The sequence below is a fragment of the Salvelinus namaycush genome, unplaced genomic scaffold, assembly GCF_016432855.1.
Source record: "Salvelinus namaycush isolate Seneca unplaced genomic scaffold, SaNama_1.0 Scaffold1930, whole genome shotgun sequence".
In the NCBI taxonomy this organism is placed as follows: Eukaryota; Metazoa; Chordata; class Actinopteri; order Salmoniformes; family Salmonidae; genus Salvelinus; species Salvelinus namaycush.
This window is the reverse complement of record NW_024058709.1, coordinates 1-16,431: the sequence shown is the minus strand read 5'-3', so window position 1 is coordinate 16,431 and position 16,431 is coordinate 1. Positions and strand designations below refer to the sequence as shown.

The window sequence follows — 16,431 nt, the reverse complement described above, 5'->3', positions numbered from 1 at the left end:
GTCTCAAATGGCCCTTTCTTCCCGACATGGAGCATTACTAATCTCTACATAGTACACTATGTGTGTGTGTGTGTGTGTGTGTGTGTGTGTGTGTGTGTGTGTGTGTGTGTGTGTGTGTGTGTGTGTGTGTGTGTGTGTGTGTGTGTGTGTGTGTGTGTGTGTGTGTGTGTATATGTGTGGTAAAACGTGTGTGTGTGTTTGTCATGCTGTGTAGAGACACACAATCACAATGATTGATTGCAGTTCCTAGTTTATGTTTCCATACAGTATGCCTATGGCAGAGCAGCAGTCTTGACAAATAGACAGGATGTTGCATTATTCAACCGTTATTCATTCTTCACTCTCCAATGTCTTCTATCAACATAACTGTTTTCAAGAGACAGGGCCTACTTGACAGTCAGATGACAAGTGCATCAATATTTTCTTTATTTCTCTAAGATCATTGGACTTTGGGGTCGTTTATTGAATAATTCATTTGCATATTGTTGCAGCAGCCAAAGGCAGAGGAATTATGCCATTGTTCAGTAGCGCATTGACTCTTCCGAGCGACGTGCTCCTATTATAGCGCTGGCTGGAGAGGCGTGGGCTACTACCGATCCCCTATGAGTGAGGCTTTGATGTTCGCACAGACGGGCTCTTTACCAGTGTGTTCCGCTGCTATAGGCTGCGCCTGAATGGCATTCGCTATTGGTGCTTGTGCGTACATATAGAGGAGCGCTAGCGCGGGATAAGGGTTGGCGCCTGAGGTTCATATTTTCAACTTTTAAAGGAATGAAATATCAGTCAACCCGGCTGTAAATTTCGCTCGGACATGATGGATTTATGACAAACAGCATGCTTTTTCTGATGGAGTTGGATTGACGATTGACTAATTTGAGCGTCCATGCGTGTTATATTTTTAGATATGTGTTTTATCCCGTATTCTAGAGCTGATGTTGTAGGACAAGTTTCGGACACCAAAATGTGTTTATTTTTTATTTTGATATTATCAACTTTAGAAATCTGTCAGTCGCTGGCCCCTCGGAACGTTTATACAAATCACTGGGCAGTGCGTATTGCAGGGGGACAAGAAGAAGCGGATAAACTAGCTGTTAAATATGGTTATAATAATTATGGACAGGTAAGACCATTACCGTGTTTTTATATTGTGCAGCCTGCCCTGTTGTGATTCCCTCTTTCTGCTTTGCGGATCAATAGTCTAATGTTTTGTCGAGTTCGGCTGCTGAACTTTGATACAGTAGTCTGGCTATTTGTCGATCATAATGCAGAGACATTCATAGAGGAATCAAAGAAAAGTGACGTGTGCGATTATTATCCGTGTCTGGCAAGCACCTGAACCCCGGCGCCAAATGTACAGCTTTCAGAGTTACACAGCGGTTTTCAGTTGGCAACACACACGATTATTATCCGTGTCTGGCAAGCACCTGAACCCCGGCGCCAAATGTACAGCTTTCAGAGTTACACAGCGGTTTTCAGTTGGCAACACACACGATTATTATCCGTGTCTGGCAAGCACCTGAACCCCGGCGCCAAATGTACAGCTTTCAGAGTTACACAGCGGTTTTCAGTTGGCAACACACACGATTATTATCCGTGTCTGGCAAGCACCTGAACCCCGGCGCCAAATGTACAGCTTTCAGAGTTACACAGCGGTTTTCAGTTGGCAACACACACGATTATTATCCGTGTCTGGCAAGCACCTGAACCCCGGCGCCAAATGTACAGCTTTCAGAGTTACACAGCGGTTTTCAGTTGGCAACACACACGATTATTATCCGTGTCTGGCAAGCACCTGAACCCCGGCGCCAAATGTACAGCTTTCAGAGTTACACAGCGGTTTTCAGTTGGCAACACAAACGCACCAGCGTCACTGAAGTACCTTCTTTTCAGGCCGTTGACTTATGGGCAATGGTCACGTTGCACTGTCCATATACAACGAGACTAAACATGACGCTGTAATTATACAATGTGTTGTAGACTACAGTAGGCTTGTGCACGATGATCAACACTGGAAATGGCGCTGTGCCAAAAAAGAAAGTGCCCAAATTCCGTAATATTGGGTCATTTTCATTTCCCAAATTGGAAAAGGACTACATTCCAACTTGGTACACCATTGATGTTTTCACTTTAAGGATGTTATACATGACTGGAATGGGTTTACTTAATTATAATAGTGGATTTGTTCTGCTCTTGTTTTAGCCATAATAGGCCTTTACAATCCTACCCAGGGGGTAATGCATTGATTATCCAGATTCTTTTTAAGAGGAGTGTCCCACAGCATGGCTTCTGTTGCAGCCTTCTTATTGAAGTTGACCACATGCTATAAACTGCAATAAATGATCATGTGGTCTTGACATTTTAGTCTGTCTCCCATTGGGATTCACCCCTATGGAACTTCCTAACGGATCTTCATTTGAATTTACCGTACTGACAGCTGATAGATAGCCTTGCAGAATTCATGCAGACTGTGAAGAGGACATGCTTGTGGATGGGGGAGCTGGGTTTATTACAATGAAAAGAAAGCTGTAGATATTCTATAGATTATTGACATGAATCTGAGGATAACAAGTCATTTAGGAGTACGGACGTAGCCCACATAACTACTGTAGCCTAACAGTATGAGACATTTATTCAGGGTATAAGGGTTGATACAGTGTTCGCATGATTCAGAGAAGTGTGGTATCTGAAATTGAAGTTTATTCAATGGACCTTTGACCTTTTATGTTGTGACATTTTATATCTGCAGCGTCTGTGTACACTCAGCTTGCTATCTAGGCAATCATTCCAAATTCCTAAGAACTGACAGACTTGGATGGAGATGCAGAGGGAAATGCAGAGGGAAATGCAGAGGGAAATGCAGAGGGAAAGGCAGAGGGAAAGGCAGAGGGAAAGGCAGAGGGGGAGAAAGAGGGGATAAATGGAGTGAGAACAACAGAGTGAGAGAAAGAGGGAAAGAGAAAGTTGAAATGAGTGGGGGAGACATATAGAGCAAGAGACAGAGAGAGAAAGAGGGAAAGAGAGAGTTGAAATGAGGGGGGGGGGGACATATAGAGCAAGAGACAGAGAGAGAAAGAGGGAAAGAGAGAGTTGAAATGAGGGGGGAGACATATAGAGCAAGAGACAGAGAGAGAAAGAGGGAAAGAGAGAGTTGAAATGAGTGGGGGAGACATATAGAGCAAGAGACAGAGAGAGAAAGAGGGTGAAATGGCAAATGAGTGAGAACAAGACAGAGGGAAAGAGGTGAAGGGAGGTAGCGAAAGGTTGAGCGAGAGAGAGAGAGAGTGTTAAAGAAGTCCTGGTTCAGATAATAATGCGGCTCAGTGCCAGAAGTGCACATGTGCTCTGGGAATCCTGCCCGCATTTTTGGTGCAAAGTCACAAGAGAAAAAAAATTATATTTATTACTTCACGTGCTTTGGATTTGAAATAGTTATTTTCCTCTGAGTAAGCAACATTTGCAGAAAAAGTCCTTCTGTACAAATGTAGGATCTTAATTTGATCACCATGTTGCAGGAGAAAAAACCTTGTTTATTTGAGGTTTAAAAAGGCTTCTGAGTTTGTAATTTCAACTTTGAAAATTCAGACTCGATTTTCCCTTACAAAAATTGTATCAACCCCCTACAAAAATGTCCATGAATTATAATCCACATAATAATTAACATGTCCTGTTGCTGCATGATTCATTTCCTGCTGTAGCAAACTGGCTCACATTAATGTCCTACATCTGTATGTGTTCACAAACTTCACATTGTTGGATACCGGTGCAAACATGTTCTTTCTCAAAACAATGTAGGTTGTTTGGTTTTAGGTACCATAATCCTTAGATAACCAATATCATGTACCGTATATCCATTTGCATTGATGTACAGACAGTAACACACAATACAATTATATTTGTTCTTGCTGACTGCATACTTTATATCTCACTGTACTGTAGAATGCAGATTTAACCTGGCATTACCCTGTCTGCTGCCTAGAACCATCATTTTTATGTATACTGTAAAGATTGTAGTGTATTTCTTCTTCTTCTTCTTCTTCTCGCTACAACCCTACTGTTTGTTTTCATGTTGTTGCTGTCCAGATCGGGAGTCTGGAGGACCATTACCATTTCCACCACAGCAGAGTGGTGCGCAGAGCAGCTTTCTCCACTAGGGGCGCTCACTCATTCATCCAGATGGACCCAAAGGTGAGACATCTGCTTGGTAGTTACTCAGGGTGAATCCTAACCTAGAATTTTCACATAGTGGTCTATTTTCGGCTAACATTAAGGCGGCGCTAGTGTCAAACGCATTTTAGTTTGCAATTTCGTCATGTGAAAACCGGAGCATTTGCATTTTCCAGCCCTAACACCAGGTTCGCCAATTTACCTGTCAAACATCTGCACACTTACGCTCAGATGGGAGGGGTTGGTAATATTTGAGGCGTGTCCTTAAAAACATGATCCAAAGTGCTAATTTCGGGCAGTACTGGTAGGGATATTTAAGACCAACCAAAAGCTGGTTTCAGCAGTAACGCAGATGGTTATGACATGACTTTTGACAGCAGAAATGCAGCCTATCCAGCCGTGATGCACACTGCCAATATGAACATGGAACAAGAGTAGCCTGATGTGCTTTTGGAGTCTGAATACTTCCTATTTAGAAACATAAAAAAAAGGTGTTTTTTCCCATTTTGTTTCATTTGTTTAAAAACCAAGCATAGCCTCCTCTCAATGAAGGCTTTTTTCTGCCCAAATCAATCGCAAAGTAGTCAAGACTGTCGATAAAGGGTTTGGCTCCCGAGACCGCTTGGAAATACATCTTAATCACCAAAGCTTTATTAAAATGTAAAGTTTGAGAGAAGTAAAACAGTGAGCTGACATTCCCTTTTTATCTCTGCATTGTAGGCAGGCCCACATTATTTTAGCACGCAGGTCACGTTGTGGATGTGTGTAAAACCCTCCATAGTCTGCGTTGTTTTAATATTATATGCCCAAGGGAAGAAATTATGGTGCCTGTAAGTGTGACATAGCCTTTTTTTTTTAAAGTTGTTGTTTCGTTTTGTTGTTTCATTCTCTTTTTAGGCCTTATCAATAATGAATTTAATCTTGCTTATTGACAATGTTTTGCATGTCCATGCTCAGCCATAATGTAATGTACTGTAGACCTAGTCCCTATATCAGTGTGAATTCTATTGAAGCCATGCAATTACTTAGAACAATGTGGACGGCAAATGGGTTCAAGTTAACCTATTTAGCAAAGATGGATTTACCATTGTGTTAGGTTTGTTAAAATAGAGCCCATAGTCTCCCTTTGACATCAATACATTACTAAGTGAACAGTTATGATTCACTTCTAAGGTGAATGCTAGAAAGGATGATTGGTAGTAATAATAGTTTGGTGGTTGCGTATATTTCTCCTATTTCACACATGTACAAGTCTATTATTAAGCATGTGTGAATTGGAAATGTGTTTTCTGCATATCCTAACTCCCCCTGAGACACCTTCGGAGAGCGGGGTCACGGCCAGGTCTGTTATCACCAACAGCAACCCGGGAGCAACAGATGAGCAAGTACCAGAGGAGGCTGGTGGGAGGAGCTATAGGAGGAATCAATGCAACGGTATCACACACATCAAACATATGGAAACCACATGTTTGACTCCGTTCCAATTATTCGGTTCCTGCCATTACAATGTCGTCCTCCTATAGCTACTCCCACCAGTATCCACTGGCAAATACATAGTCACAACAGTATAACGTTAGTCACAAAAGATGAGCAAGTACATGAGCTTAGGGATAGTTCCCTCGAAATTCAAATGTACATGATTTTCCACTTAGCTTGGCTGTAGTTGATTCACTGAGACAGCTGTTGATATTTGCTTCTGTAGCAGGAGCCTACTGGGGAATGCAAGCCTGTGACATCATCAGCTCTTGTGCTCTGCTACAGATTTTGACTTATATCTCTGGGTTAGAAATGTGGCAGACAGATGAAATATTTAATGGTAAAGAGCAAAACTTCATATTTGAAGTGAAATTTCCCTTTAAAGTTGGAATCCTTAATGGTGAAAGTGCCACATCGGTTTCGCGTGTTACAAATCAAATCAAATGTATTTATATAGCCCTTCGTACATCAGCTGATATCTCAAAGTGCTGTACAGAAACCCAGCCTAAAACCCCAAACAGCAAGCAATGCAGGTGTAGAAGCACAACAACAAAGAAGTACCATCATTCAGGGGCAGTAGAACAGCACAATATGTACTGGTGTTTTTAGTGTTGACCACTCTGCTCAACACACCTCACCTCTGTTTAGTCCACCAAACAAAACTAATAACAAAAGTGCTGGGGCGGACGGCGCTGTTTCCCTTAATGCAGATCCCATCTTCTAAGATTAGGCGCAAGGGTTGAGCTAGTGTTATGGATACGGTAATGGTTAGGGGTTCAAATCCTTTTTGTCGCCAGAAAGTGTTGTACCTCTGTTCTTCCGACCACTTCAGCCCAGCTGTTTTACAGACGCAGCCGCACACAGAGCTGGGTCTTTAACATACCTAACATAGTGATAGTTGACAGACCATTTTTCCACTCAAGTGTCTCTCTCTCTGCATGCCCAGATCTCGTCATTTACTCTGTCTGGATGAAACATAAGCAGAGAGACTGACACAAGCACACACACGCACGCACGCACACACACACACACACACACATACGCACGCACGCACGCACGCACACACGCACGCACGCACGCACGCACGCACGCACGCACGCACGCACGCACGCACGCACACACACACACACACACACACACACACACACACACACACACACACACACACACACTATCAGGGACCAAGAGAAGGCAATCCAATCAAAATCCTATCAGAACCTCAAGACAGATACACTTGGATAGATACATAGATACATGTACCCATCACCCGTATCACATCAGGCCCATCAGGTATTACTGGAGGCCTCCTTCCAACCTCCACTTCTAGCCTACAGGCAGCTTTAAGAATAAAAGTACAGCTGTTTAGGGAGCCTCTCCTCTGGCCTTCTCCCTGAGATTATCTCACTCAGACAGGCAGGATCTCAAGAGTAATAAAAGCCAAAGCCCAAAGTCTGAAGCTCCTCAACAGAGCTCATCCTGATCATATCACGCTCTAAGCCCTGTGTGTTTAAATGAAAGGTTGGGGCTGATGCCTAGAAACCAATTTTACCTCTGTCAGGCCCCTGATTTGCTGCCCCCCCCCCCAGCCTGTGTGATTTCACCACCAACCACCAACCGCTGTCACAACATAACTTATCAAGAAGAGAAATCTAAACCCGGCATCTATATGGTTTCTCGGCCTTCCTCCACAACCACTGGTCAGACTTACTACAGTAGGCTATATACAGTAGTTAATAAAATAGGACACGTTTCCCGGATACAGATTAAACCTAGTCCTGGACTTTAAAGCTATTTCAATTGATATTCTCCATTGAGCATGCGTTTAAGTCTATGGCCAGGCTTAATCTGTGTCTGGGAAACGGGCCCATTGTGTACAATTAACTCCTAATATGCAATGGTTTGAGACTGCTATGAAGGCATGCACTGAATCGGAGCATGCAGACACCACATGCAATTAAAACACGTCTTTGAATTGGGACTGCACTGCACGTAAACGGAGTGTGTACGTATGCAAGGTGCTTTGTGAATTTGCATTTGAATGTGTTTATCACATGGATTAAGAATAGATAGGATGGCTCCCAAATGCCCCCTGTTCCCTATGTAGTGCAATACTTTTGACCAGAGCCCTATGTGCCTTGGTTAAAAGTAATGCACTACATAGCGAACAGGGTGCCATTTGGGACAGATACATTGTCATTCATTCCAATTTGCAAATCGACAAACGTGTTTGTTTGTTAATGTGTGTAAAACTTCACCAGTGATTTCCATTCCCATATCCGTCCTTGGGAGTCGCTTAAGCAAGCCACAATGTCCCTGTGGTCTCTACTGTGTGGGTGTGCATGTGTGCACGCGTGTGTGTGTGTGATGATTTTCTAGGTTGACTGGGTCCAACAGCAGCTGGTGAAGCAGAGAGTAAAGAGATACATCCAAAGGGACACCAGAAGCCCTGACCCCAACTTCGTCCACTTCAACGACCCCAAATGGTCCAACATGTGGTATATTGTAAGTACACTACATGTCTACCATCTATCCTCACTGGAGTCATATATGTAGTAGTACTTGAAATAATTGAATAAAATAATAAATAATTAGCTGAAATTAAAATCAGGGTCATATTCATTAGGGCACGCAATGGAAAACTTTAATCGTCCCTGGTCAAAGTAGTGCATTATCTAGGGAATAGAGGGCCATTTTGGACGGGCCCAAACGAGTGCCCTCACTTCTCCTTGACAGCATCGATCCCCCTGTTTAAGGTGCACCACTATTCCCTGAACATGTTTTTGTCACCACACCAGTCTAATACAAACTGCCTTGAGCTAATGCATCTCTGCGGCTATGGTCCGGTCGTCTTTTAGTAATTAAACCAGGTTGACGATAAGAGCGTTGGGTAGGAACTCAAGTGTGAAATTGTCCAGAGCCTGCAGTTCTGTTGTCAACTCGGGAGAAGTGTCCAAACTTCTCAGGGCTCAGGGTAAATCTGGGGTTAGGATGGATTAGATGCTATAGACGCGATGGATGTGGGTAAAATGATTCACTACCTGAATGTGCACTACATGGCAGGAATGTAACCGTTGTCTATGCTGGGGATGGGCCTCCGCTTTGGCATTCTGTGGGAGAAGACATTTTTAAACAGACAGATGGCCTATAATGGTTTCTCTCTCACAGAGCTTACGCTGTATATCTCTTTATCCTATATCTCATGCCAGAGTCTGTTGGGGCGAGTGTTTAACATGCATACTAAAAATAGGAGTCAAGGGGCAGAATCCTAATGCTTTTTAAGAAACGTGGGCTGGGTAAATGTAGGGGAAGTGCTGGGTTGTGATACTGGGTTTGGATCCAGACCTGGTTCTCTCAAATACTTTGAGCATTTGATAGATTAAGCCTGCCTGGAATGCCAGATGGGCAGGGTTTACACTTTTAGGCCTTTTCTGTTCCATTGTGCCAGACAAGCTAAATCAAGCGCTGCTAAAGTATTTGAAAGAAAACACATGATGTGAACCCAGATCTGTTGGAGGGGATTGGGTGATATTACATATAGAGAGACGATAATGGATGGAGAATTTATACTCAGGGTCATGTTTGTCTCACATCACCCTAATGCTGGGTGACTTCAGAAGGGCACACCTTCAGAAAATGAAAATCAGTGTTCCTATTGGACAATATCTGGTAGTACCTCCCAGATTAATTCTGTTTTAAAACCTTTTGTACCTATTTAACATGACCCTAGTATCCTTCCAGACAGTTTCACTCATCTGAGGGGAACAAAAATTGCTCTTCAATGTCCTCACATTCAAATTAGGAAGTGGGATGCAAAGATGAAAAAATGACAAACTCAAGGACAACCAAGCCATTGCTGTTGAATAAAGATAACTTATTTTTCATTTTTAGGTTGTCAGTGACACATCGGTTGACATGACAGATATACAGTACGTACTGATTAACATAGGACCCCAGTCTGACCACTCCTCTGTTTCCTATTAACATTGTATGTGTCCTCTGTGGTCCTCTTCCTCAGCACTGTACGGACAAGAACAATCGCTGTCGGTCAGAGATGAACATTCTGGCAGCGTGGCAGAGAGGCTACACGGGCAAGAACGTGGTGGTCACCATCCTGGACGACGGCATCGAGAGGAACCACCCTGACCTGGCACAGAACTATGTAAGTATACTATTGGGGTCTCTTCACATAGTCAAAAGTTTTGTTCCCATATTCCTAGCACACCATGACTACATCAAGCTTGTGACTGAAAACTCATTGGATGCATTTACATTTTGTTTGGGTTGTGTTTTGGGTTGTGTTTTGGGTTGTGTTTTGGGTTATGTTTTGCCCAGTGGGAACTGAATGGTGATTGATGTTCATGTTTTGAAAGGGCTACAGTAAAGTAAAGTGTTTATAAATTCCAAAATGATATCGCTGTCAAATGAAAAATTACAACTGATATCAGTGCCCATCCCTAATGGATATGAATAAAGAATTGAACAGAATATAACACAGATAATAACAAAACGTCCACCACCACCACCTTAGTTGCTGGAAAGGATAATGTGAAAAGAAAATACCCAGGCCAGAACAGTTTGGTTTGGCACGATTGTGTGAAAGGGTACGTCCACAAAAACAAGACACCTACACTGCTAGTATTTGTTGAGGCCATAACAACACACCACCTTTGTCGGACAAATTTCATTTCTGTGCCTGACACATTGGATTACGTCTCTAAATTATGGCCGGTGTTGGTTCCAATCTGTCACTGGTTCTTTAATAGTGCACAAGATGAGATATGACTGAAATGCGGAAAAACCATGTCAATATATTTCCTTTTCTGTTTTATGTCCTTTAGTGAGCAAGACGTGCTTTGTTTTCTCCTTCTATCTGTCTCTCTCTGTTGCTCTCTTCGTGTTCTCTCTCTTCTCTCTATCGCTTTCTCTGTCTCTGTCCCTCTGTCTCTGTCTCTGTCTCTCTTCTTTCTCTATCTCGTTCTCTGTCTCTGTCCCTCTATCTCTGTCTCTCTCTCTCTCTCTCTCTCCAGGACCAGCTGGCGAGTTATGATGTCAACGGGAACGACCATGATCCAACTCCTCGTTATGATTCTAGCAACGAGAACAAGTGAGAGCAAACATCCCTCAGTCAAATCAAATCAAATCAAATGTATTTATATAGCCCTTCTTACATCAGCTGATATCTCAAAGTGCTGTACAGAAACCCAGCCTAAAACCCCAAACAGCAAGAAATGCAGGTGTAGAAGCACGGTGGCTAGGAAAAACTCCCTAGAAAGGCCAAAACCTAGGAAGAAACCTAGAGAGGAACCAGGCTATGAGGGGTGGCCAGTCCTCTTCTGGCTGTGCCGGGTGGAGATTATAACAGAACATGGCCAAGATGTTCAAATGTTCATAAATGACCAGCATGGTCAAATAATAATAATCACAGTAGTTGTCGAGTTGTGCAGCAAGTCAGCACCTCAGGAGTAAATGTCAGTTGGCTTTTCATAGCCGATCATTAAGAGTATCTCTACCGCTCCTGCGGTCTCTAGAGAGTTGAAAACAGCAGGTCTGGGACAGGTAGCACGTCCGGTGAACAGGTCAGGGTTCCATAGCCGCAGGCAGAACAGTTGAAACTGGAGCAGCAGCACGGCCAGGTGGACTGGGGACAGCAAGGAGTCATCATGCCAGGTAGTCCTGAGGCATGGTCCTAGGGCTCAGGTCCTCCGAGAGAGAGAGAAAGAAAGAGAGAAAGAGAGAATTAGAGAGAGCATACTTAAATTCACACAGGACACCGGAGAAGGAGAAGTACTCCAGATATAACAGACTGACCCTAGCCCCCCGACACATAAACTACTGCAGCATAAATACTGGAGGCTGAGACAGGAGGGGTCAGGAGACACTGTGGCCCCATCCGATGATACCCCCGGACAGGGCCAAACAGGAAGGATATAACCCCATGCACTTTGTCAAAGCACAGCCCCCACACCACTAGAGGGATATCTTCAACCACCAACTTACCATCCTGAGACAAGGCCGAGTATAGCCCACAAAGATCTCCACCACGGCACAACCCAAGGGGGGGCGCCAACCCAGACAGGAAGATCACGTCAGTGACTCAACCCACTCAAGTGACACACCCTTCCTAGGTACGGCATGGAAGAGCACCAGTAAGCCAGTGACTCAGCCCCTGTAATAGGGTTAGAGGCAGAGAATCCCAGTGGAGAGAGGAGAACCAGCCAGGCAGAGACAGCAAGGGCGGTTCGTTGCTCCAGAGCCTTTCCGTTCACCTTCACACTCCTGGGCCAGACTACACTCAATCATATGACCCACTGAAGAGATGAGTCTTCAGTAAAGACTTAAAGGTTGAGACCGAGTCTGCGTCTCTCACATGGGTAGGCAGACCATTCCATAAAAATTGAGCTCTTTAGGAGAAAGCCCTGCATCCAGCTGTTTGCTTAGAAATTCTAGGGACAATTAGGAGGCCTGCGTCTTGTGACCGTAGCGTACGTGTAGGTATGTACGGCAGGACCAAATCGGAAAGATAGGTAGGAGCAAGCCCATGTAATGCTTTGTAGGTTAGCAGTAAAACCTTGAAATCAGCCCTTGCCTTAACAGGAAGCCAGTGTAGGGAGGCTAGCACTGGAGAAATATGATCCAATTTTTTGTTTCTAGTCAGGATTCTAGCAGCCTTATTTAGCACTAACTGAAGTTTATTTAGTGCTTTATCCGGGTAGCCGGAAATTAGAGCATTGCAGTAGTCTAACCTAGAAGTAACAAAAGCATGGATTAATTTTTCTGCATAATTTTTTGACAGAAAGTTTCAGATTTTTGCAATGTTACGTAGATGGAAAAAAGCTGTCCTTGAAACAGTCTTGATATGTTCGTCAAAAGAGAGATCAGGGTCCAGAGTAACGCCGAGGTCCTTCACAGTTTTATTTGAGACGACTTTACAACCATCAAGATTAATTGTCAGATTTAACAGAAGATCTCTTTGTTTTTTGGGACCTAGAACAAGCATCTCTGTTTTGTCCGAGTTTAAAAGTAGAAAGTTTTCAGCCATCCACTTCCTTATGTCTGAAACACAGGCTTCTAGCGAGGGCAATTTTGGGGCTTCACCATGTTTCATTGAAATGTACAGCTGTGTGTCATCCGCATAGCAGTGAAAGTTAACATTATGTTTTCGAATAACATCCCCAAGAGGTAAAATATATAGTGAAAACAATAGTGGTCCCAAAACAGAACCTTGAGGAACACAGAAATTTACAGTTGATTTGTCAGAGGACAAAACATTCACAGAGACGAACTGATATCTTTCCGACAGATAAGATCTAAACCAGGCCAGAACTTGTCCGTGTAGACCAATTTGGGTTTCCAATCTCTCCAAAAGAATGTGGTGATCGATGGTATCAAAAGCAGCACTAAGGTCTAGGAGCACGAGGACAGATGCAGAGCCTCGGTCTGACGCCATTAAAAGGTCATTTACCACCTTCACAAGTGCAGTCTCAGTGCTATGATGGGGTCTAAAACCAGACTGAAGCATTTCATATACATTGTTTGTCTTCAGGAAGGCAGTGAGTTGCCGTGCAACAGGTTTTTCAATTTTTTTTGAGAGGAATGGAAGATTCGATATAGGCCGATAGTTTTTTATATTATCTGGGTCAAGGTTTGGCTTTTTCAAGAGAGGCTTTATTACTGCCACTTTTAGTGAGTTTGGTACACATCCGGTGGATAGAGAGCCGTTTATTATGTTCAACATAGGAGGGCCAAGCACAGGAAGCAGCTCTTTCAGTAGTTTAGTTGGAATAGGGTCCAGTATGCAGCTTGAAGGTTTAGAGGCCATGATTATTTTCATCATTGTGTCAAGAGATATAGTACTAAAACACTTAAGTGTCTCTCTTGATCCTAGGTCCTGGCAGAGTTGTGCAGACTCAGGACAGCTGAGCTTTGGAGGAATACGCAGATTTCAAGAGGAGTCCGTAATTTGCTTTCTAATGATCATGATCTTTTCCTCAAAGAATTTATTACTACTGAAGTGAAAGCCATCCTCTCTTGGGGAATGCTGCTTTTTAGTTAGCTTTGCGACAGTATCAAAAAGACATTTCGGATTGTTCTTATTTTCCTCAATTAAGTTGGAAAAACAGGATGATCGAGCAGCAGTGAGGGCTCTTCGATACTGCACGGTACTGTCTTTCCAAGCTAGTCGGAAGACTTCCAGTTTGGTGTGGCGCCATTTCCGTTCCAATTTTCTGGAAGCTTGCTTCAGAGCTCGGGTATTTTCTGTATACCAGGAAGCTAGTTTCTTATGACAAATGTTTTTAGTTTTTAGGGGTGCAACTGCATCTAGGGTATTGCGCAAGGTTAAATTGAGTTCCTCAGTTAGGTGGTTAACTGATTTTTGTCCTCTGACGTCCTTGGGTAGGCAGAGGGAGTCTGGAAGGGCATCAAGTAATCTTTGTGTTGTCTGAGAATTTATAGCACGACTTTTGATGCTCCTTGGTTGGGGTCTGAGCAGATGATTTGTTGCGATTGCAAACGTAATAAAATGGTGGTCCGATAGTCCAGGATTATGAGGAAAAAACATTAAGATTTACAACATTTATTCTACAACATTCAGTCCCCATCCTATCCCTCTATCCTTCATTTATTCCCTCCATCTCTCCATCCTTCTATGTCATCACTTTATCCCTTCAATATATCCATCCATCCTTCTATTCCTCATGTATTTATTCCCCTGTCCCTCTATCCACCATCCCTCTATTCCCTCTTCCCCTCTCCTGATCCATCCTTCCATTCGCTCTTTCCACTCACCCCTCCATTACTTGCACCCCTTTCTATTCACCGTTCCCTATCACCACGTACCTCCATTCCTCCATCCTTCCATTCCTACATATTTCCTTCCATCTATCCCAATGTACCTTTACTATGTACCTTTATCCCTCTTTTCCTCCATCCCTCCATCTCTCCATCATCCCTTGGGCTGTTGACAGGAGGGTCCATGCCACACTTCCCCACACCAGGCTTCTGATGTAACCTAAATGACTCATGCACTGTTTTAATGTACATCATTATTAATATGGTACTTTAATGAAACACTTTGACTTTCATCTCTGGTGGATGTGGCTGGGTGTTCACATGCTGCCTTGTAGGGTCTCTCTCTCTCTCTCTCTCTCTCTCTCTCTCATCTCTCTCTCTCTCTCGCTCTCTCTCTCTGTCTGAGGTCTACAGGCTGGCTAATGAATATAAAGAGGACACAAAGACAACTTTGAAATGTGACAGGAAAATGTGACGGCTTTGAAATGTGTCCCCCAGCCGCAGTGCACCACTCTTTATTTGTCATTGAACCTCGTGTTTGTTTTTATCATACGTGTCCCACTGGAACGTCCAACATTCCATTGGTGACGATTTGAGCAACTTGCTATGAAATAGTTTGACTTGCTTTTTGACATACTTTTTTCTATTATACGTATTCAGTTTGAGAGTTATGCTTATTCAGTTACACAAATGTCTCATCTATGGTTAGAAAACTGACTCCAGACCAGACAGACTAGTCACTCATCATATCCTGTTGTGTATTCAGTTGCTATCATCGTGTTTCCTATTGCTGCACTGAAGGCAATTTCTGTCACAACACAAACTTCACCAAGCAATCAAATTAATCTGGAGTCTTGTTGACAAGCAAACAAACCCAAAAGGTCTTTATTCATTTTCTCCTCCATCTCTCTCCCCCTTCATCTCTCTCTCTCTCTGTGTAGTGTATTCACCCCTGGCTGTAGAGGGACACGTAATTGGGATCAGGGGGAGAGAGGGGGAAAAACTATTAAAGAGAAAGACATTCATGTGGTTTCTCTGTCACCCAGCCTTGGTGAGATGAGTTCACTGGATGCACCTGGACTGGGGTGAGATTAGTGTGTGTGTGTGTGTGTGTGTGTGTGTGTGTGTGTGTGTGTGTGCATTGGTCTCCTCTTAAACTCATTACTGCGTGGCCTAACAGGAGGCGATGTGACACCATGTTTTGTAATTCCACCATGTTTGGCCACACATTCATTTTCAAACAAGGCGACCAGCTGCAAGGCAGGGGAGTGAACAGCGTACTGGTCCACGTACTCACCTCGGTTCTCGCTTTCTCGGGAGAAAGGACTGGAACAACACTCCCTTGTAATTCTCCTCTCTTTATCTTTTCTCTCCATCACGCTCTCACTAATTCCACATCTCAGTTGAAGGCTGAGATTCACCCTTACAGTTTCAGTAGATCTCTGTATTCAGTACGATAACGTCTTTGTCACTTCCTTACTTAAAACTTCACAACATTTTCTCATCTCATCTTTTCTCTTCTCAATCTTTTTTTCCTCTCAATATTTTCTCATATAATTCCTCTTTAAAACATTTATTTGGTGAGTCTGATTTGTTTTTGTGAAGAGGTGAAGTAAGAGGTTATTTTTGTAATGTTTTTCATGTCACTCGCTGGTGAAACAGTCATTATCCAGTAGCCGTCAGTCCCTTGGGGCTGTAGGCTCCTATCAGGTGTGTTAACATGCTGTGATAAAGAGCGTAGGGAAGGAGAGAGAGAGAGAGAGAGAAGAAGGGAATGATGAAGAGTGTCAGGTGTTGAATATTCACTCCTCCACCACCTGCTGAGCTTGTGAAGAGAGGATAACCTTTACTTCATTCCAGAGGTGGACTGATCCCTTCTATTTGTGTGATATGTAAATGAAGAGTGGGAGATGAAATGCTTAGTATGGACCTTCAACTCTTTTCAGTCCTTTACTAGTCCTTCTGTTTAGTGACGGTATTACCCTGGACAGCCTAGAAGAG

The 16,431-nt window shown here is 43.3% G+C and overlaps 1 protein-coding gene across 1 annotated transcript; it reads left to right on the top strand.

Moving 5' to 3' along the window:
- Positions 1-602: 602 nt before the first annotated feature.
- LOC120037855 (proprotein convertase subtilisin/kexin type 6-like) lies at positions 603-10,748 on the top strand. The gene is made up of 5 exons (XM_038983822.1): positions 603-1,120; positions 4,081-4,185; positions 8,017-8,142; positions 9,656-9,799; positions 10,668-10,748. Exons 1-5 carry the CDS (start codon positions 884-886, stop codon positions 10,746-10,748), a joined length of 693 nt encoding a protein of 230 aa, XP_038839750.1. The 5' UTR covers positions 603-883.
- Positions 10,749-16,431: the final 5,683 nt, after the last annotated feature.